The sequence below is a fragment of the Elgaria multicarinata genome, chromosome 5 (genome assembly GCF_023053635.1).
Source record: "Elgaria multicarinata webbii isolate HBS135686 ecotype San Diego chromosome 5, rElgMul1.1.pri, whole genome shotgun sequence".
NCBI classification, from domain to species: domain Eukaryota; kingdom Metazoa; phylum Chordata; class Lepidosauria; order Squamata; family Anguidae; genus Elgaria; species Elgaria multicarinata.
Genome location: NC_086175.1, coordinates 79,756,648 through 79,779,677, shown reverse-complemented (window position 1 = coordinate 79,779,677; position 23,030 = coordinate 79,756,648). Strand labels below are relative to the sequence as shown.

Below are 23,030 nucleotides of genomic sequence, written 5' to 3'. Positions count from 1 at the left end.
GAACGTCCTCGGCGCCCAGCCGCCAGCATCGGAGTGAGCAGAGCGGCGGAAGAATCTCTCCACTCCGCCCACCCCCCTTCCCTCTCCTTCGCTCTGGACCGGCTCCTGTAAGAACGTGCATGTGTGCTGGCGGAGGGATACTTGCCATCCCTTCATGTGTGTAGCGGCTCCTCCTCTGCCGCTGCCTCCTTGATATAGGCAAGCGCGACGAGGCGCTTGCAGTCACTTGGTGAGCGGCGCTGCTCGGGCGTTGGGGCTGGAGTTTTCTCTCGCGCTGTGAGTGTTTGCGTGTGTGTTTGGCTGACTGAGGGGGGAGACTTCAGAGCGAGGAGGAGACGCAGCCGCGGCAAAGTACGGCGCCAGAGCGGGCTTTTCCGGTGCTCGGCGGCGGCACCTCGAACTTGGGAACTGTCCACCCGCGCCAGCTCCTGAAAATGAACCTCCAGACACTCTACCTGCTCGGATTGTTCCTCGGTAGCGGGCAAGGTAGGAGGGTTTCTCTTTCTTTCTTCTTTCCTTCTTTTCTTGTTTCATTCACCCTCCAGATCTTAATCCAGATCTTCTTCGTCGACATTTTAATGCAATTCCAAGACCACCAGCACATTAACACCTGAAATATCAGTTTATTACTTTTGCGTTGGTCTCCGTCTTAAATCTATTTCTCAGGAGGGAAGCTGGCAATTTTGATGATGATGATGATGATGATGATGATTGATTAGATTATTGTTAAAATGGGGGAAGGACAGAGAAAGAAATAGAGATGTTAACTGCAGTTTCCTTGGGAGCGAATCTTTTTCCTACCCTCTTTTGCAGAGCAAGGATTGTTCTTGTTTCGTTACAACAGATTTTTTTTTTATGCAGTAAAAAGCCTTTCTGAATGTACTAATGAATTAAACTTGATTTAACGTAAATAAATAAAAAGGGCAAGAACGGCCCCTGTCAGTGAGAAATTTTAGAGCCCTCCTTCAGGTGGGTATGTTTTTTCTCGCTTTCTGTGATTCTGTAAGGAGAGCATCCTTCGATTGGATTCTGAATTTGCTGTCAGCAGATATCGAGTGCTGTGTTGGGTATGACACATCTGTGTATCTCTAGGTATGCACACAGCAGTTTTTGATGCAAAGCAGTGCATAGCATCTATAGACCCGTAAAATGAATGACAGTCGTATGGTGAAAAGTAGTTGAAGGCACGGGCTATACCTGTATGCCCCTGGTCTTTCTCTCACTGTGTGTATGTCTCATATGTGTTTGAGATGGTATTTCAGTGTATGTTCTAGCAGTGCTTCCCGTAAAACAGAGACAGGACTGAGCCTGTTATGTGCTACTTACTCCTAGGTTACTTCAGGATTCCACTACTTTTGGTCAGGGAAAGGGAGCGCTGAACTGTGTGAATGTGACACACTGACAGAACCTCTTTGTGCAAATTAATTGCAGCGTTTCAGACTGTTCAGACAAGTTTTTGGCAAGACTTAAAGGCTGAGCTAAATTGCTGGAGGAGCTGGCTTTGCCCTCCTTATGGAAGGATTGACAGATTTCATTGCAACTCACTATGTTGAAGTTTAGTTTTTTTCCTTTATAAATAGGGGGGAATAAAAGGAAGTTCAGAGGAGAGGAACATGGCATCTATTATATGTATAAAATATATTCTTAAAGGGTGGGGTGGGATCCAATTAACTCGGGTTGGTTCTTGGCTTGAATGCATTTTCTAGGTTGCTCTTTTTACTGACTGGTTTTGTCCAGCAGGGGGTGATAGAGATCCACTGAAATGGCTAAGTTTGTTAATTTTGTTCTGAGTTGAGAACAGGCTTTTACACAGACAGAAAAAGAGTGAGTCTGTCTTCTATCATTCTTCAAGCACAGCTTGACATTTTGGATGTGACTTCTTCAATTTTCTCTTTTCATCTCCATCCGTACCATCCCCCCTACCCCCGCAACCTAAGGAGCTGAGCCCATGCAATATTATGCAAATAAGATCACACAGGCCATTCTCCTGCCTCTCTTCTGTTCCATCAAACGTGTTAGGAATTAAGAGCTGCAGTAATTAATATAACAAGCTCATAAAATGCCTGTGTGCAAACTGTTGCACATTTTAAAGCCAACAATATAAAGGGCGTTCAGGAGTATATCCCACAGAATTCTTCTATATCTCAAGTCCTTGGAATGTAAGTCACTGGATGCTATTGCCTTATGCTGAAATACAGTGGTGTGTTCTTGCTATCTCTGGGTGGGCACTGGAGGAACTGTAATTAGTAATTCAGTACAGCCCTCAGGATTTTCAACAGAGCAACAGCTAGAGCTAAGAGAAGGAGCATTTGAAGAGAGTGGCCTTTAGCCTTCATGTCCGCTTTGTAAGATAGTTTTTGGTGGTGGAGTGTTGCTAAAGATTAAGAAATAAAAGCATGCAAGTTTGCAAATTGTTATTGTTCAGTGGCTGATCAAGGAAGGTTACGTATCCTAAAAATGGCATCATTGTGAACACCATATTATTTATTTATTATCTCACACATTGCTTGCTATTCTTCTGGAGAGCCGAGAGTGGTTGCCAGGTGGTCTCACAGCCAGGGCAAGACCAATTCCTTGGGTCAGATTGCATTCCCTGATGGTGACATTTGCAATGAAGAACTGTCAAAATAAGTTGTATTTTTGTTCATCTCTGAAGGTCTTTTCAGCAAGCAGTGTACTGTTCTTGCATCCCTTATCCACACAGCAATCATGCAAAATAGCAACTTACTTAAGATAACCGGGTTTCTTCACCAATTAGGAATTTGAATCTTGATTTTCTAGGTCTAAATGTACACGTTATTATTATCTGCCACACTGTGCAGACCTCATAAATCTGTATGAATATACATCTCTGTTGAGAGTAATGCATCTCACCCATACCTATATACACAAATTGCTTTTCTATTGTGCAGTGTTCAAGTGGCTTAGTGGCAGTGACAAGTTACCTACAGCTAGATAAGTTCCTGAACAACTGGGCCATTAAAAAGGTGGTGGGCAGCAAGAACTGTTGTGGATTTAACATCCTTCCTTAGATAAATAAAGTGCAAGAAGTAAGGAGAGAAACATTGTTCATTAATATGAAACATACAAATCTTGGGCAAAAGGAAATCCCAAGACTTGGAGCAATTTTCTTGAGAAAAAGATTAGGATTATTTGGGAGTGTTATTAGCTTCGGGAGAAAGACTCCTCATAGAATCTCCTCATAGAATCTTAGGATCCTTTTCTCTCTCCACCCCCCTCTCAATATCTGAAAGAAGTGGGAGCATGTGGGAGGCACAAATAAAATAGGCAGTAATGACTGGGGTCATTCGCTTTCAATATACAAACCCCCAAGGTTCAGGTTTTATGTTGGCAATATAGTTGCTGTGGATTTTATGAAGCATGATTGAAGCTTATTTCTTTGGGAAGTGCTGCATTGTTAAGACTGGTGAAAGGATACTGCATTTCTTTTTAAGCCATCAGAATGTTTGGGCTTCAACAACTGGGTGCTCAAAACAATGGAAGAGAAAAATGGACAAACCTTAAGTGCTTGTCAATTAGATAAGAAGGCCCAGCACTCCACCCTTTATTTTCATTGGAGATGAACACATTTCATTCTACAAGCAATGTTCTCATGAAATATACCCAAAATATGTTCTATAGGCTTTGGAGTTGTTGTTGTTGTTGTTTCTGGTAATGCCTAAAAGCTGTCTACATAATTAAAGCCCTTGTAAAAATGGTAACATTTATCCAGAAGGTCTGAAAAAGCTGATTTGTAGCACTTAAGTTGCTCTTATACCATATGTGCAAAACTTCCATTCAGAGTAAAAGTGGTTTAACATATTTTTTCAATAGAAACAGGACTACTGATTTATAAAGGAACTGGGAATGCACCTCAGGATCTCATGGTGTTTAATATAAATTATTCCTTGGAATTCTACACTATGCATAGTTTTATGACGCAATAAGGACATAGTTTCTGTACAGTGGATAAAGTATAAATGCCACACATTTTGAACTTCCTGCTACATTCACAATGATATGAGATAGAGAAGTTATTTTGTAAAATGTACTTAATAGCATAGCTCTTCTCTGACACTTCTGTCACCAGCATCTCCTGAAAAAATAGCCCTTGTCTGCAGGCGGTTCACAACCAATCAGGAACATACTTAAAAAGAGGCTGGGCAAGTGTCAGCCTGTAATGGTGGAATAAGATTAAGAAATTTTAGGGAAGCCACTTTGAAAACTGAATTCTCTCTTTCTGATTGAACAAAAGAATAACAGTGTTGATAACATCACCAGCAGTTACTTAAATTTCACACAGATTACCTTCCCACATCTCCTGCTGCTCAAAAAATGGTAGCTGCTCCAGCTACTTTTGCTTTGATGAACAGCTGATTGGCAAAACATAGAGATACATTCTGATAACTTGTCAGGTCTTTTATTCCTGCTCATTACATTTCTCTAAAACAAGAGCACAGCATTGGCGAGTCACCTCCTACACTCCTTCGTGAAAAGAGAATTGGGTTGATGCTGAAAGGTAATTATGGAGGATGTTAATGTGCCACGTCAAGAGTGCTCTGTTGTCTGAAAATAAGAGCATTCTGCCCCTATATAATATACAGAGGTGCTTACTGTGTGCTTGAAGGATGGCAAAGAATAATTACGAGCAGGAAGACAAAGCTGTATTTGAAAAAAGATGGTTTCTTTAGTAACTTAAAAACAAACCTATTAGTGTAGAGTTTTACAATTTAGTCAATGGGATTAAATCCTAAAGAGCTTTGACTACTGGCCAATATAGAAATACACATCAGCTTAAAATGCATGCTAATATGGCTGAGGGAGATGTTGGAATGCTTATTCGGTTTTGGTTTCTTCTGACAGGAACCTGCATGGAGTTTTTAGGACTCTTAGTGAATGCGTAAACATGCTTGAGATGAGAATAACTCTTTTGCTTAATTAATGTGAAGTTCCAGTTTGTCATTTTTAATGCACAGTTTTATTTATTTTATTTATTAATTATCTAGTTTTTATCCATTCCATACCAAGCTTTCTGAATGGTTTAAAACACAATAAAACCAAAGCCAACATGAACAATAAAAACTAAAACTAATCAACACCACACCATGGGCAATATACTCAGCTTTATGTAAAAATCAGAGCCATTTTATAGACAGTAGGTTTTCTGTAGTGGCAAGCAGTCCTAAACCCATTTGCAAATGCACTTGCATGTACAAAGAAGTATTTGGCAGCAGTTCCTGTGAGAGTTGGTGCTGCCTATATTAAAACTGTTTAGTTTACACATTACATTTGTCCATATGAAGTGGTATCTGGGCATGTGCAAAAATGTTGAAGTAGGCCCAAATAGGATCAATTTAGCTGCCACATCAGAATGTCTATCTATACTTGCAGAGAAAATTTGAATTTTCACCTCCGTTTTGCAAAGTCACCTAATTTTCTGGACAACCAACCCCTCTTCGCTGATTGATGAACTGCTCCTACTATGCCCAGTTACAGTGATTTACATGCTGCAATCAAATAGAGAGATTTGGGAGATCTAAATTTAGGCTTCTTTGCCTTTGATATTAACTTGTCAGTATTGGCAGTTTCAGTAGGATGTCAACCAGTTGAAACATTCTCCTCGAAATGAGCATTGGTTTTTGTGTGCCCTAATTTTCAATCACAGAACAGAAACCAGCATTAGCATCTTTCTACAGATTTACAAAAAAAAGTTTTAAAAAAAGTTTGGGAACTGGATTCAACAATACAAATTAATTCTTTTCAAGGTTCTAAAATTAGTGGCTTTTATTCAACAACTTTCAATAGCTTCCTTTCTTAACTTACCTATTTCTCTGTTCCTCTACTCCCTTGCTCTCTCTCTCGTTCTCTCTCTACACACGCACACTGAATAGGATAAATTCAGCAAAAGTGTTCTTTCTGGAAGTTTCTTAATTGCTTTCTAATATCTTACTCTGTTCTGAATTTAGAAGTTCGTGGTGAAGCCTCTGTGCTGAACATTAGGGCTGGAAATTTCAAAGTATAGGTAAACTGCATTCTATGCTCTAGTTACTAGGGTCTTTGACTATAATGTTGGGGGACACCCACACCCACACTCACACCATGTTTTTTTTTTCTTACATCACTTTTTATATAACCCAATTTATTTCTTCCTTTCTGTAAATGATGGAAAAGAAATGCACTTCATTACATCCTCAGCTATGCAATATTTGAGATACGGTTCTTTGATACGGACAACTGTGAATATTCTTTGATACTGACAGCTGTGCATCACTTTTGTGCATGTGCTTGTTACAAAAGATGGGTTTCATTGCAGTGGTGTTGCATTCCAGATACCCCAATTATCCCAGAAACTGGAGGATGAAGAGGGAGAGCAGCAGTGGGAGGACTTGGGAAGGAACTCTACTCCTTATCCCCTGACTGGCCAATACACAGTTCTTTATATTAGCCACTGTGTAACTTACTTATTGTAGATCGTACTTCATATACACTCAGATTTCATAAAATAATTGTATGAAAAGTGATATCTCTATAGTAATACTTTCCCCAATTAGTCTCTTGCAAGACACTACTAGAAATGCAGTTAATTAGTTTGCAATCCTTCATTCATTGTCTGTTTTTAGTTGTACAGAGAGTCATTTGTCACAATCCTAATTACATCTTTCCCACTATTAATAATGCAAGGGTTTTCAAAAACCTGTGCGACATCTTTATTTGAGATCATGGAATGATCTTCTGTGGAATGTTACTGTACATTGAGCCATAATTCATTTAGACTATACCATAGAAAAAGAAGCATTCATGCCTCCAATTGCTTTTCCATCTCTAACTCTGCATATAGTGCAAATGTTTGAAAATAAAGGGTAAAATCCAATATAAGTTCTACTAGAGTAGATCCATTGAAATGAATGGGACTTAAGTTATGACTAACTTAAGTCCCACTCATTTCAGTGGGTCTATTCTAAGTAGAATTTATGTTGGAAATAAAAATTATAAAGTCTTTATAATTATAATCACTCACAACAATCTTTTTCAGTGTATTTCACCATTCAAATAATTATTCTTTAACACACACAAAAATCATAATAGAAAATTGTTTTTCTTCTGAAAGCTGCACTTCTAGTTATTTTCATATACATCAGTGAGAAATAAAAATACACATGTCTTTAATCTCTTGTTTTAAACACAAGACACACCTAAAATCCCTTCCCGACATCACATGGAGTATGCACCAATGTAAATCTAAACTTTGTTATAACCTACACGTTTCAATGCACTGATTGATCATTATCCATAAAGCCAAATATGGATTGGACCATCCACAACGTAGAGGTCACCTTGAGCTTCTTCAGACAGGGAAATCGTGTTTCCCTCCCATCGCTTTGAATTGTGCTGAAGAAAGAGGAAGTAAACAAAGACCACGTGGTCCATTCAGTGGGCATTCCCCCCCCCACACACACTGCTTATCCTGCACACAGCAGGAAATCACTGCACATTTCGCTTCTCCCCAAAAAGTTGGATTTACCGGTGTCTATTTTGTGATGGAAAGAAGACCAGAAGGAGATGCATAGGAGGCAGACAGTGACATCAAAAGGCAGACAGCGACATCAAAAGTGAGTGACCAGTAATGGGCATGCAATAAAACACTTGTGCGACAGTGCTCCTTTTCTCAGTCCCCCCTTTCACTATATGAAGAGCATGGTTCTGTGGATTTTCTTAAATTGCAAGTAATGGCATGCAAGTAAGATGCAAGTAATGGCATGCAAGTAATGCATGTAATGGCATGCAAGTAATGGCATGCAAGTAATGGCATGGCATTCTATAACATAATCACGAACCAAGTACCAGGGAAATGGGAGCGAACCAGCTGGGTCTTTTCACCTTTCCAAGAAATTACTGGTGATAATGTATTTTACTGTTTACTGTTGTTCCCCGCCTCGATCAAAACGGAGAGGTGGGTAAGAAATAAATTTATTATTATTATTATTATTATTATTATTGGCAGATATGGCTTTCAAAGTTTGATGCTATGCTTCATTCCTTTTATGGGAGAAAATGGCAAAACAGCTGTAACTCAGGAGCCTGGGAGGAGTTCTAGAAAGCTCATACTTGGGTGTGCTGTGCTGGCCCTGGTATTGAAATATGAGGTTCAAGTCCTAGCTTGAAGATTTGACAGCTACACCAGTCTCAATGTCTGTTACTGACTTACTTGGGCTTTAAGATCAAACAAATCATTCTTTTTACATTATTTTTTGTACCAAATTTTAAATCAAGGGCAAGCAGCAGCCATTGTTTTAAAATTTGACACAAAAATATGTTCAAATTTATGGGACTCTTTTTCTCTGAAGTTTCACTAGAATTGCAGCATAACTACGTACATTGTATTTAATTGCTGAATGAGTTCTGTAGCCATCATGTGCCTGGTAATTAGGTACATCTGGAAACTGTAGTGTGTGTGTTTGTGTGTGCTTGTGGATGGGGAGGGTGTATTATTTATATTTATTTATTTATTACATTTATATACCACCCCATAGCCGAAGCTCTCTGGGCGGTTTACAAAAGTTAAAAACATAAAAACAACAGTATAAAAACAACAGTATCCATTGAAAAACAACAGTTCTGGGGGTCCGTTAAAAAACAAACTTAGCATTGTTAAATGGTGTTAAATGCCTGGGAGAAGAGAAAAGTCTTGACCTGGTGCCTAAAAGATAACAGTGTTGGCGGCAGGCAAGCCTCATTGGGGAGATCATTCCACAGTCGGGGGGCCACCACCGAAAAGGCCCTCTCCCTTGTTGCCATCCTCCGAGCTTCTCTCAGAGTAGGCACTCGGAGGAGGACCTTAGGTGTTGAGCGCAGTGTACAGTCTTCTATATGGACCTCTATCATAATTCTTTGCACTTCACCAAATTACAATTGCTTGTATTCTTTCAAGGAAGCCATGCTAATTAAAGTGGTATAAACCAGCTAAAGTTTGCAAATTCAATAGACCATCTTTCTCATTCATCAGAATATAATACTACATACTTCTCAAAAATATGTCCAGTAAATACAGACTCATGAACTTAATAGTTGTTGGGCATTTGAAGTTCTAATTTCGCTAGGTCGCCTTTAACAGCATTGCAATACACTGCATTAATAATAGCAGTATTAATAGTAGCAGTAGTAGAGGTAGTGGTGGTAGTAGTTTGGTGATGGTGGCGGTGGCTTATGTGGTGATGTACCAGCTATACTATTAATATGCATCTCTGCACTTTCCATGAATGTCTTCCCATAAAGTCTGAACTCGAAGGGAGTTTTATTTGCACTTTGATTGTTGTGTACCATACTGATCACAGTTATATAGCTAAGATATAATGGAATAATAAATGCTTAAGAGCCTTAAGGGAATCAAGATGCAGGTATACTCAAATAAAACTCATGAAAGAATATATGGGATTGGCCTCTGGTGGTATAGGATTGAACTGTGCCTTTCCCCCCACCCCAGGTCAGGAAATAGCTGAGTTTATTTTTCAAGCTAATATGAATGAATTTCTGAACCCACTATCCACAATCTTTGTTCTCTCACCCTATTTATCTGGCTGTTGCTGGAGGAAAAGTGGAAGAGAGAAAGGTTCCTCTGGGAAATGTAGTTGTCCCACTGACTATTCTGATATCATATATCATCTCAATGAACTTTCCACCAACCCTGTTAAGTCAGGGCACTTTTAGTATGATCACCATATCATCCCTTTTTTAAAAAATGATGATGATGATGATGATGATGATGATGATGATGTAAAGATGGCAGAGTGGCTTAGGACAGCCTTGGAATATAGTCCACTGTTGCTACACACACTGTAAATCAAGTGAAGCCATAGCAAAGATCTGAAAACTCATACAGAACAGCTCACATGGAGACACAAATACACAGAGAAAGAAAGGGACTCAAAGAGAAAACTTGGAGATGAAGAGAGCCAGTGGCTACAAATACAGAGAGCAACTCACAGGGAGACACTGGTGCAGAGAGAGACTCACAGTTAAGGAATGACCTACAAATATAAAAATAGAGAGAGACCAAGAAAGAGATACCAACAGACTAAAAGTCTGACACAGAGAGACTCCCGCAGTCTGACAAAAAGGTAGGCTGATAGATACAAATCACAGGGAGAGACCCACAAATTAAAAGAAAGACAGAGATCCATGCAGAGACCCACAGAAAGAATGACGTCAATAAATATAGAGAACTTCCTCCCACGTATTTTCTTCTGTTGGTTAAGCCTACCCAGTATGGAAACAGCCATTTTCCTTTTGGGAAGCAGGCTCTCAGAATAAATCTGCCAGTCAAATTAGCTTCATTGGCAGCACTTCCCTTTTTCCCCTGAAAAGCCCTATTTGACAGGCATTGAAATACTTCCCAGTAGATCATTTCCTGCTTAAAAACAACATGAAGATTTGGAAACCATATAATTTTTGGAATACACACCTCTCTCTCTCTCTCTCTCTCTCTCTCTCTCTCTCTCTCTCACACACACACACACACACACACACACCCCACCCGCAGAAAGGAAGACAGCATGAAATATTGATGATTTTTTCTAGATATAATATCAACCAGCCCTTGTCCTTCAGTGCAAAATCTTTAAACTGCTATATAACTGCATTTTTATTTACTTCTTTATAGTATTTATATATACATATAATAAAATCTCTAAGCAGTTTACAAGTCTTCATCAGACTTGTTTTTTGTTTATTTGTTTGTTTGTATACGGCAGATTACACACACACCAAGTACATGATCCATGCTTATTTTCAGACTGATAGGATGAATAATCTTCCCCCCTTTTATTTCTTTATATGCATACATTTTAAGTATTATAAAGCTAGAGACCTTGACTATACAACAAAGAGTCTTGTGGTGCCACAAATTTATCATGGCATTTCCATACAAACACTTTTGAATGTCTATATTTGATTTAATTGCACTGTGCTTGTGAAGCCTCTGACATTGATTGGCGAAGCTGATGGCCTGGGAACTGACCAGTTTAAAGCCCATCTTGAGTGAAGGAAGGGGGAATTCTCAGCTTGGCTAGAATTAAAGCTCAGAGGTGGCTGAGTACTGGGAAGAACATGCAGAGAGGCTAGAGAACAGGGAACCTAGAGGCTGAAGGAAGATGCAGAATAGGCTACACACAAAAAAGAATTTGAAGGAGGTATAGATGGAGAATTGGTCTGGAGGAAAAGAGCAGACTGAATAAGGAGCTGAGGCAAAAAAGGATTCATAAGGCAGATTTGGAAGAAATTCCTCAGAGCAGATGTTAAGGGAAGACAGAGAGAGAAGTGCTCAGGAGGCTGGTCAAAACATAGACATAAACATTTAATTGAAAAAAAAGATACTAATGAAGAGGAACCTCATGGAGGCTTCTCTCCCCTGCAGCTCCTTCCCCCTGTAGTTTCCCTATAGCCACCCTTTAGCTCCTGTGTAGGCATCTCCAGAGAGTTGGTGGGGGAAAGTCCTGAAGAATATGAGAGAGGCACAGGGTTGGACTTGGATTCTAAGATTAGTTAACTTTGGGAAGTTCACAGAAGAACCTCCCCATAGCAGATCCCCATGCTCCATCCCACATTATTCCGAAGGTCACCTGACCCTCCAGGGAATCTTTTTGGGAGATTGCAGATGGCTCATTCTGTGAACTTCCTTAAATTATCTTAGGACCCAAGCCATGGTGGTGAAGGGAAATGGGACAAAATAGGCAGTTGCTTAAAAGCAGTACCCAAGGAAACAACAGGTGGTGGAGAGATGCTGTTGAAGAAAGCCAGAATCAACAACCACAAAATGGATGAGGACCAAACTATAGACAGCATGGAGAGACAGAAGGGGCTGTGTTCAGTATCACAGCCAAAGGGGCATAACATTTTACAGGCCAAGGGGATAGATTTAGCACTAGAATCTGCATCAGCCTTTCCCAACCTGTTGCCTTCGAGATGTGATCGACTGGAACTCCCATCTCTCCAACCAGCATGGCTACTGCTGAGGGCCACTGGTCATACTGGCTGATATGATAGGCCTTGTAGTTCAACACTCCTGGGGGGAACAAGGTTATAAATACTGGATTCAAGGAATTCACAGGCAGCTTCTACTGTCACTGCAGGATTGTGTCTTAGGGGACAACATGGGTCAAGAAGCAGTCGGTGCTGGTGCTGGAGCTGAATGCCACATTTTGATTAGAAAGAACCAGACATTTCTTTGGTCGCAGTCTTTTCATCATTATTGACTGTATTACATGCATTTTTCCTCTGTGCATGTAGAACCAAAACAAAACAAAAGACTGATATGCTGCACTTGTTTCTGGGAACAACTGAACTTAGCTTTTCACATCCAATAATTAGTAATCTGGATTTGCTGATGCCAAGGACTGTAGGAAAAGGGAATTTGGATGTATCATGTGAGTTTTGTGTCTTAGTTTATGGCTTCATATTACAAATTGAAACTGTTTCAGGATGTTCAATATTCAAATCATGTTGCTAGCCATTGAAGCATTTGGGCTAGGTGATTGCATGTTAAATGGCTTTGTGCCATTTATGGCAGTTCCAGGCTCTGATTCCCGCAACTGCTAACCGCTTGGATGGATCTTCCCATAGATTTGCATTTGATTTCTGTAGCTATTTTTGCTCACATATTCTGTGTGCCTCTGGGGTTATGATGCAAAATTGGTGTTGTTTTTTTAAACTGTGATATTTTTACAGGAATGTTAATAAAACACCATTGGTATAACCCAATTTCAACTTTTCTAACTCAGTTTGAATGTCTACTGCTGCTAGAAAAACTGAAGCTTTTGAAATAAATGAGCTTTGATATAGTTTTCTCCATGTTCTATTTACTGTTTTACTCTGTACAGCACCATGTACATTGATGGTGCTATATAAATAATAATAATAATAATAATAATAATAATAATAATAATAATAATAATAATACAAGCAAACACCTCTCAACCTTTTTTTCTCCTGAATATGAAGAACTTCATTAGTTCTTTATTAGTTTGGGTGAACTCTTATCAAAAATAAACTGAATCGAAATTGCCACCCATCTGCACCAGCCAAAATTCAGTTGGTACAACTATTCCCAACATCGAGAGGCTTGTGCTGTATGTGCCTGCCATAAGGATAAGGAAGCTGTCAGGGAAAAAAAGAGGTAGCAGCCCTAATTCACCACTTTACATGAAAGAATACACAGGGATCCAACTTTTTAAGAGCCAAACACTAAACGTCCTGGGCCTGAACAAGCGAACATATCAGTTTTGGTTTCTCCCACATTCTTTTTTTTAAAAAATAAATAAATCCTGAAGTTATTTTTGTACTGTAAGTGAAGAACTTAACAGATTTTGGTAAATTCTTACCCAAAATTAACTGAAATGAAATTCTTATCCACCCCTATTGCATGCCCCCCTGTACCTGCTGCCTGAGGCAGCTGTCTCACTCTGCCTAACAGTAGGACTGGGCCTGGCTGGATGTGGCCCACAGGGTGCACCCATCTGGCCTACAACATTCCCTTCACTCCTGCTCATTTCCATAGCTATTAGTCAGCTATTAGTGCCAGCAGAAGCTTTTAAAAGAGGACGTATTGCAAAGAGGGGTATTTTAGGGAGGGTTGCAGCTGGGAAGGGGTCAAATGTCAATAATGGCTCTAAGAGTTAATTAACTTTTAGGCACACTACAGGTCAGAGCATTGGAACATCTTCTGCCAGCATGGTGATCCACACTGTGATGTCTGCTCCTAATAAAATTAAATGCTAGAAAAGCTGATGGTGCATAATAAATTTGGTAACTTCACCCATGACTCTTTGATATGAAAATCAGTGACATGTGAAAAAAAATAAATGTGAAGAGAGTTCAAGGCAATACAATTGACCCCAAGCTTCATAGAAAATGAGAATTGCATTGTACATGTCTTGTTCTGAAAGCATTTTTTTTTCAACAGTAGACTCTCAAGTTGGATGTTTTCTATACCGGTTCTTAAGTTCTAACAGTAGAAAACTTATCTTCTGCACAGTGTTTTCTATCCAAGATCAGACTTTTGTGATTAAAAATGACAATGTTAAAAATAGTTTCCTTGGAAATGGCTTCTAAATTATTATTTTTATGACATTAATCTTACTTGTATATGTCTAGTGTGGATTCCTTTTTAAATATCTTACGATTTCCAAGAGCACTTACATATGTTACTTAGACCGTGTTCAGATGACACACTAAGTCATGGTGGTTAAGCATTTTGTGCTAAACATTATGGCTTAGTGTGTCATATGAACCATTCCTAACCAGGGTGGCTACATAACCACAGTTTAAACATGCTTATGAACCATTTGCTGCAAAAGGTGTTAGCAGCCTAAACAAGGCTTAGTTTGTTGTCTGAACAGGCCCTTAGAGTATGCTGGATCTAGTAGAAAAAGAAACAAAAAACAAACAGTAACAGTAACATAATAGCTTTATTGTGATGACCTAAAATTTACAAAGCGATGAGCACAATCTGAAGAGAACTAGGATGGTTTTCCAAAAATATTATAAAAGTAGCCCTTCTGCAGTTTGGACTTAGACCCACTGAAATCAATGACTAATTGAAGACCCATTGATTTCAGTGGTCTACTTTGAGTAACTAAATCTGGATCCAATTCTGTGCCCATAGCCATACACTACTTGGCACGAATGGAAGTCCTCCCTGACTTTTTAGCACCACATGAGGGGAGTCAGTAAACAAGCAGTTGGGAGGAGATTTAAACCTTCCCTACATGCACGCAATGTTCCCGAACGGTATCAGGGCCCCACATGGTTGCACATGAATAAAAAAGTGAGGGCCAGGTTTACATAATGCATTTAATGTATCATGTGGTTGTATCCAGAGGAAGGGAGGGGATTGCTTATTTGTTTGTGTTTGGTGCTTCTATCTTCCTGATTTTTTTTATCCCAAACCTTCCTCATTTTTAAACAAATCCTTATTCCATCTTCCCTATCCTAACTGTTCGCTTTCCATTCCATTATTTGTATTAGTTTCATTGAGACCCCTGGCCTGATCCTTAAGTTTCAGTTATGCTTACTATTGTTTGTTTGTTCGCCTGGTCTGCCTTTTGTCTTTGGGCAGTCCTCCCAACCCCTACACCCTACCCATTTTAGCCTTAGTTTTCTAGGTTAGCCTTTATTTTGAATTGAGATCTGTGTTCTCTTGCATTAGTTGTGTGAGGGCTAAACTAGATGCCACTTTCAATATGATGTAGATGGTCCTCTCATACTTCCTTATTTCCAAGTAAGGCATGGTGGCCCCAATCTGGTTTGGGACCACCATCTGCAAATAGGAGCGGTTTAAACCTTTATACCCAAATCCAGGATAAAAGGAGGGGAAGCAAAGCAAAAGAACCAATAGAGACTTTCAAGCCATCTAACCTAGTAGCCATCACCACATCTTATGATAGAGGATTTCATAGTTTAGCTATGTACTTCCTTTTATCTGTCCTGAATCTCCCACAGTTCAGCATCAGGGGATGACTCCTGAAGGTTCTACTATTATGGGAGAGAAAGAAAATACTTCTCCCTATCCACTTTTTCCACCCCACAAATACTTTTGGACAACTCTATAATGTCTTGCTGTGTTTGCCTTTTTTCTAAGCTAAACAGTTCCAGACGTAACACACCAATCCAGCAACAGAGGATAAGGGAACGTTGGGAGCTTTTGTGCCAGGTGTACGTGTTGGCCACCATGTGTAAACCTAGAGTTGCTGGGAGGCAAAGCTGTTTTTATTCAGGCATGTAAACTGGTTTGTTGCTGAAGGAAGTTTGAATTGGTTGATCACTTTGCATTTCTTTTGTGTTTTTAATTAATTTCTTTTTATGTTATGTTTTATCAAGCTTTTGTTTTAATCTGTATTTTATTATTGGGTGCTGTTGTGCTCATGTCTACTTGGGGATTTCCCACAGCTGGTTGGCCACTGTCTGAACAGAATGCTGGACTAAATGGACCTTTGATCTGATCAAGCATAACTCTTCTTATGTTCTTATAATCTATTGTTAGCTACCTTGAGCACCATTTTGAGCAGAGAAAGGTGTGATATACATTTAATAAATAAATAAATAAAACAATTGAAAGATGATTGGGCAGATATTTATACATTTTAAAGGGTGCAATTCATCGGGTGCCCACCCAAGCACATGTTGGGCTAATGAAATCTCCCTTACCTGCAAAAAGGAAATTTTATTGTACAGTCTTTTAGTTGTATTTACCTATGTGCCAAAGTTCCTTGGACATCTGGGAGTCTGCATTCTTCTTCATTGCTCCCTCCCTACCACCATTGTGTATCTATTTCTCTAGGTTAGGGTTTACTTTAATCAAGCTAGTCATATGTAGATTGCACCCAACTCCCCCCTCCCCCAAAGAAAAAAAATCCACATTATTAGGTTTGCCTTTGTGTCTACCCTGTCTTGACCAGCCTTAGTTTGACACAGTTTCTATCTTTCAGGGTACAGGGTGAATTTCTCTCCTCCCCCCATGCTTCATTATTTCCTGCTTCGGTACTTCACTTGGTTGTTATTTCTGGCATGTAGTGACCTATGAAACTTCAGTGGAATCAAAGATATAATGGAACAGGGAAATAAAATGAACTCTAGTCTCTGCTGCCTGTTGGGCTCACCTAATGCCTTACTGGCTCTATCTAATGTCTAATGATCTAGGGTCTTAGTAAGGAACTTGATACCACAACCCCACTGCCTGAAGAAGGCGCAGCTGTTAGCCTTTGAGTGTATGTGTTGGAGGTGGGGTTGGCCGAGGGAATCTTATCAAGGACCATGTATCAGGCTGATAACTTCCACAGATACGTAAGCATTTCAGGGAGCTTGCACTCAAGGAATACATTTTTTTTTAATCTCATATACTCCTCTCTCTTCTTTATTCTGACCAGCTTACATATGATTTCTGGGCAATTTCTCATTGAAGCAACTTAGAGGGCTAGATGTGCTTGGCTTCAGTAGTAGAGCTACAGCATTTGTCTTCATCATTCTCTGCTCTATGTAGTCTTGGCACCTAAAATGTTGATAAAAGATCCTGACAAAGTGATGCTGATGTCTAGCTACATGAAACAGTTTTCCATTCATGCACAGAAAAGTGAATCTTGGCTCCTTTTTAATCAGGGGTTTTTAACCAGTAGGAGATAATCTGGCAGATGGGGTGAGAAGTGTAATAAATATTGCTTACAAAGAAAGGTATTTAACATTCTTAAAGATAGTTTTAAGTATTAGTTTCAATGTTCTTTACCTTCCTCTTGTATGGCTATATTTAGGTAACTGTGGAAGTAAAATTATTATATCTCAAAAGCATAGACTGAAACTCCATTTAGCCTTCCATGATCTCAACATATGTAGCATCCCACAAGTGCACTAATTTTTCCATAATGGCTCTGCTGGACTTATGTCTCTCTAGCCCACTACAAGTTGTGACCCGCATAGCCTTCTCGGCCTTTTGGCTAAGATCAAGTGTAGTGTGTGTGTGTAGACCCGCATAGCCAAATGCAGTTTACGCAGCTTGTGTAATGGTCCAATGTGAGCTCAATGACTCTCCAGGTTTTGGTGCCTGGCTGTGATCTGGGGGCTCTCAAATATCAGGCATGCTTGACTTGGTTAGTGGGTTGTAAGTTGAGCAGACAATAGGGGTGTCTGCTTTCTCAAAACTGTTGGATCTTCTTCACATACATATCTATCAGAGTTGGGACCGCTGTAGCAAGTGCTACTTCACACTGTATAGGAATAATGTGACCATGTGGATGGGGTGATCACGGTAAGACTTTCTCAAATAATCAGTGTCCCCGATCACTGCTGTTTTTATAGGAAGATTCCACACAATTGGCCCCAACACATGTTCATTTTGTCCACATGCATAGTTCAGCAATATAGGATTGTACCATGCTGAGCAACACCCAGCTTGTGGAAGAAATATTAGTTATGGTGAGTGGAATTCCACCCACTGTATGTGCTGTAGTATGCTTTGCTTTATAACTGTTAGGTAAGAAGACTTGCCTATGACATTTCTCAGGCATAGAGGATCCACACATACTTGCAATTCTTTAACTTAAACCAAGGCTGGTCCTACCATTAGGTAGAAATGCAGCTATTTCTCCTGGGTTGGCCCCCAGCTGTGACATTTGTTTGATGCTGGCCGAGCTGCCTGTCTCACCTGGTTTCCTTCTTCCAATTCATCATAGATAACACTGTAGGGAAAACAGGGAAAGCCCCTGGCATTGAGCATCATCACACAGGGGAAAATTGTGTTTCCTTACCATCACTTCTCGGTCCCTGCTTTTGTCCCTCATTACTTCCTCTTTCTGCCTGGAGGTGAAAGAGAAAGTAACAAAAAACATGTGGGCCATTTTTATCATGCAGCTTTTCCTTCACACAGAAGGAAATTGTGGGACATTCTATTTTTTAAAAAAAACAACAGTCAGATTAAAAGGGGTCTATTTTGCAATGGAAAAACAAGCAGAAGGAGCAGGAGGTGAGCAGGAGGCAGACAATGTTGTCTAAAGGACACACACACATTCGTAAGTGGGCAGTAGCAAGCATGTGATAAAATGCTCGTCTGATGAACCTCTGAGTGAGTAGGCAGTAGCTCTGCCTGCCTATGCTACGCAACCCAGGAGGTATCATGTATGCAGATGTGTTGCCCTGTTCATGCAACACATGCTGGCGCCACCACTGGTGCTGTTTGTTTAAGTGGGTGGTAAGCAGAAGCTAAGCAGAGTGGTGAGCAAACAACAGTGAAGTGTTGCAGGAGCTGGTTCCTGCAAGTCCTGGCTGAGTTGAACACCTCCTTTCCACACCTCGCTAGTCCGAATCAGTGGTAGCTAGTGTGATGGCTATGAGCTTTATTTTAGCATAAGTGAAGCCATGTTTGATCAATCTGATTAATCTAAATGACAAGGTCAGATGTTGGCCATTGCTAAATAGCTGAGCGGCAGCTTTTAAAAATCATCTGTGTCTCAGAAGATTCCCCCCCCCCCCCAATCCACCTGTATCTCACTTATGCAAACCGAGAGTCTGTGGTGAGGCAGGCTTCCCCTAGTTGCCTTAGTAATAGGTCTGCTGCAAGAAAGCTAGAATTTCCATTGTGGTAAACAAGCTTTATTTATTTATTTATTTATTACATTTTTATACCGCCCAATAGCCGAAGCTCTCTGGGCGGTTCACAAAAATTAAAATCATAGTTAAACAATCAACAGGTTAAAAGCACAAATACACAATACAATATAAAAAGCACAACCAGAATAAAAACCACGCAGCAAAATTGATATAAAATTAAAATACAGAGTTAAAACAGTAAAATTTAAATTTAAGTTAAAATTAAGTGTTAAAATACTGGGAGAATAAAAAGGTCTTCAGCTGGCGACGAAAGGAGTACAGTGTAGGCGCCAGGCGGACCTCTCTGGGGAGCTCATTCCACAACCGGGGTGCCACAGCGGAGAAATTTCTGCTCATGCTGTAGTTGCTTCTGCCAAACTGGCTAATAACCAGCTGACAAACCCAGCAAATCTCACAGAAGGGTGTTCCTTGGCAAAGGTACATCTTCTCTCCATTTCAATGTGAATTCCTTTCTATCAATAAATGTATGCTGGACCATAAGAAGCGTCTTCATAATGTTTGGGCCACAACACTAGAAATTGTTCATATGCTGACTATTAGTTGGTGTTGTAAAAAAGACAAAAAGGGGGACCCAACCTCTCCTAACTAGAAGGACCCTTTCAAGAAGCACATCCATTGTGCAGTGCTTCATACTTACATGGAACTTACTGCTAGTTGATGCGGACTTTAATACGGAGCCTGACCATCCATGAGTGGTTTACTCTCCAACTTCTGGTCTAGAAACTGGAGCATACTTTGCCCAATGATAATTAGGGATGCCTGAGGAATAGGGATGTATGTGCAAGCAAAACTCAAGTTCATCAAAGTCCTCCAGGTTCCATCTTGAAGCTCATTCTGTCTCGTGCTCATATCAAGTTGCAATCAGCTTTCCCCCCACATGAAGTTGCATGTGTATTTTTGTGTGTATCTTACCAAAGATATGCATCAATTGTATGTGCCTTTGGAATGTATACTTTCTTCTCCCATTGATTAAAGCACATTTTTCAAAAATAAACATTTTGCATGTGCACTTTTCATATCGTACGCTGTCAAACTTTTTTTCTTTTTTTGTCCATGAATCACATTGCAAGCTCAGAAATGTACAGACTTGTAGCACAGTTTCATTCAAATCCGTGTTCTGGCCAGATAAAAAAATAACAGAAACAAATTTCTGACACATCCCGATTGAGGAATTCAGTCTTACAGAATTCCAGTAAGAACTAATACCCACAAATCAGAACTTAACCACCCACTGGTTTCCACACTTCCCGAATGTTCTGATGCAGTTCTCATCGTAAAAAAACCCTTCTCAAAACATGTTAGAAATCCATATTTTGAGAGAGAACTTTTTTTTAAAAAAATACACACGTCTTTAAATGCAAATCTTTGTCCAGATTTTTTAATAATAATAATAATCCCAAATTACTGCAGAAAATAAACAGAACAGACTGATAGGTAAACACATGGGAAAGCAAAACAGACCAGCAATAGACTCATTTACTCATCTCTGTTAATAATACAGAATTTGTCTGTCATTTGTCCCATATGGTCACATTATTTGAGCTTAAGTCCTTGCATCCTTCGAAGTATACCTCTTATGTATAAAATAGTTTGCTGGAAAAAATGCAGGAGGACCTGAACATTAAAAGGGTTTTTGTTGCTGCTGCTGCTGCTGCTGTTGGTAATTTGCTACTTATAGTATATATCTTATATCTTCTGATTTCATTGCTGGTTTTTCTGAAATTTTTTGTTTTTGGAAAGGTGGGCTTTTTCCAGGACTCCATAGAATCCACTGAAAAAGGGCCTTTCTAATTAGAGAAATCTTTGTTGTCATGTTGCTGCTGTGTACTGCTGACCAGAATGCTAAGTAGTTTTAATCCATATATCCTTTTTATCTGTATGGGAAAGCTGCCAAATGCATGTCAGCAATTAACTTTGGAGGATTTTTATCTGTAAAAATGCAACCCGTAGAAAGCTACCTAAGAATAGGAAGGATTTCTTTAAAACAATACTCCGGTATATTTTTTAATTTTCCAAGAATATTCAACAAAATGTGCAAGAAATGACCACCTAGTTTCAGGTCTAACTAGAGTAATTCTTAAGGAGTTTTTTTTTTTTTAGTCGTTCTTGAAATTACAGTGGTTGGATCATTGACTGCTAAAGATCATTGACTATAAAATTGTGGTAATTTCCAGGTGCTCTTTACAGAAAGTGCAGTGCATTATTATTCCAAGCTTTTTGATTTAAACCTTTCCCTTTCACTCGTGTAAGAAGGCTAAAACCCTTAGCTAGAGTGATTACAATAGTGTTATCTGAGAGCACAAGTAGAAGGAAAGTACTTTGTAATGGACATATTAAAATTATAATGGGTCTGGTAAAGTATCATCTCATATTCAGAAGCACATGACGAGACTAACAATCAACTGTTGAGCAAAATGTATGCATCTCAGCTGTTGCCCCACTGAACATCTTTATGTAACTTTCCACAAACAAAACATAACATTAAAAAAGTATAAATACCTTGACACTGTATCCACTCACTTTACTAATCAATCTCTGAATACGAGATATACTTTACCATTTACATTTTAAACTCACATGAATCACATAAAACATTATGACTACAGGAATGAAATGGACCTTGCTTCTGTCGCCCTGATGCTAAACACATTTACTAGGAATCAGCACCATTTTGTTGAATAAAAGGATATTAAAATTTAAGTGAAACTAATAAAAGGAGTATCTGTGAACATGTACATACCTGGCCTGCAATCCCCTGATTCTAAAATGTCTTTAAAAAGGCAAAAAATGTGGCATCCTTCAAATATCTTGTGAAAATGCCCTTGTTCAAGTAAAGTTTAAATTATTCCTGCTCCTCCATCTTACTGCTCCTTGTATTGCTTTTATTGTAATTGGAATTGTTTTGAATGTTATGTTTTTAATATTCTATTTTAAATGTGATTTTAATATTAATATGTGAACTGCTTAGGTATATATATATATATGTATGTATGTATGTATGTATATATATATTTAGCACTATAAAAATATCATATATGCACCTGGTGAAATCCCCTCTTCATCAAGGCAGTTAAAGCAGCATGAACCCTGCCCTCTTTTGTATTTGGTCACTCTAGTATAGCTCCTGCTGCTTTAACTGTTGTGATGAAGAGGGAATTTCACCAGGTGCTGCATGCATACAAAGGACACCTGCTGAAATTCCCTTTTCAATGCAAGTGTTAAAGATACAGGAACCCTGTCCTCGTTTCCATCTGGTCACCCTATTTAAGCCATGGTTAGATCATTCCCCAGGCAGCTAGCTACAAGCTGGTTGTGGAATGCTGGGAGTTGTAAGACATTTTTCTGACTAAACATGCATAGAACTGTGCCCTAAATAAAAGGTGGCCCTATTCATCCCATATATTGTTTCACATGTTTTTTCTTTTTCTTTTTGCATGTGAGGACAACTGTTTTTGCAAACATTATGAGCTTTATCACCCTCATTCTTCAGGCTTCCTTAAGAGTATAACTTCAAGCTTCCTTAAGAGTACATGACATTTGGAAGAGAAGCTTTGGAGTTCTCTGAAATTATCATATCTAATACTTTATTTCATTTCTCACTTCCCCCAAGAGTGTCATCTAATTTTTATTTTATATCTCCATCAGGGTTTTCACAAAAGGACAAAAGGATTTTCCTAGTCAGCTGTTTTAACACATTATCATTTTTTCAAATATTGGACCTTCCAAACCCCCATATTTAATACTTGGCGTCTAATAATAATATCCATCTGTTTGGTTGATGAAGCTTTTGAAAACAGGATTAGCTAAAATTGAAAATTGTTCCATAGAATTAATCTGTTATATATTAATATGCCTGGGCTGTTATTTCTTAATCATAAATCCCA

At 39.2% G+C, this 23,030-nt stretch overlaps 1 protein-coding gene across 2 annotated transcripts in view; it reads left to right on the top strand.

Annotated features, from left to right (window-relative positions):
- Positions 1–374: 374 nt before the first annotated feature.
- NCAM2 (neural cell adhesion molecule 2) overlaps positions 375–23,030 on the top strand; it is a 299,824-nt gene continuing 277,168 nt past the window's right edge. For both annotated transcript variants that reach the window (XM_063126744.1, XM_063126745.1), the window contains exon 1: positions 375–486. In XM_063126744.1, coding sequence (XP_062982814.1) covers positions 435–486 — 52 coding nt within the window. In that variant the 5' untranslated portion in view covers positions 375–434. The remainder of the gene's footprint in view (positions 487–23,030) is intronic.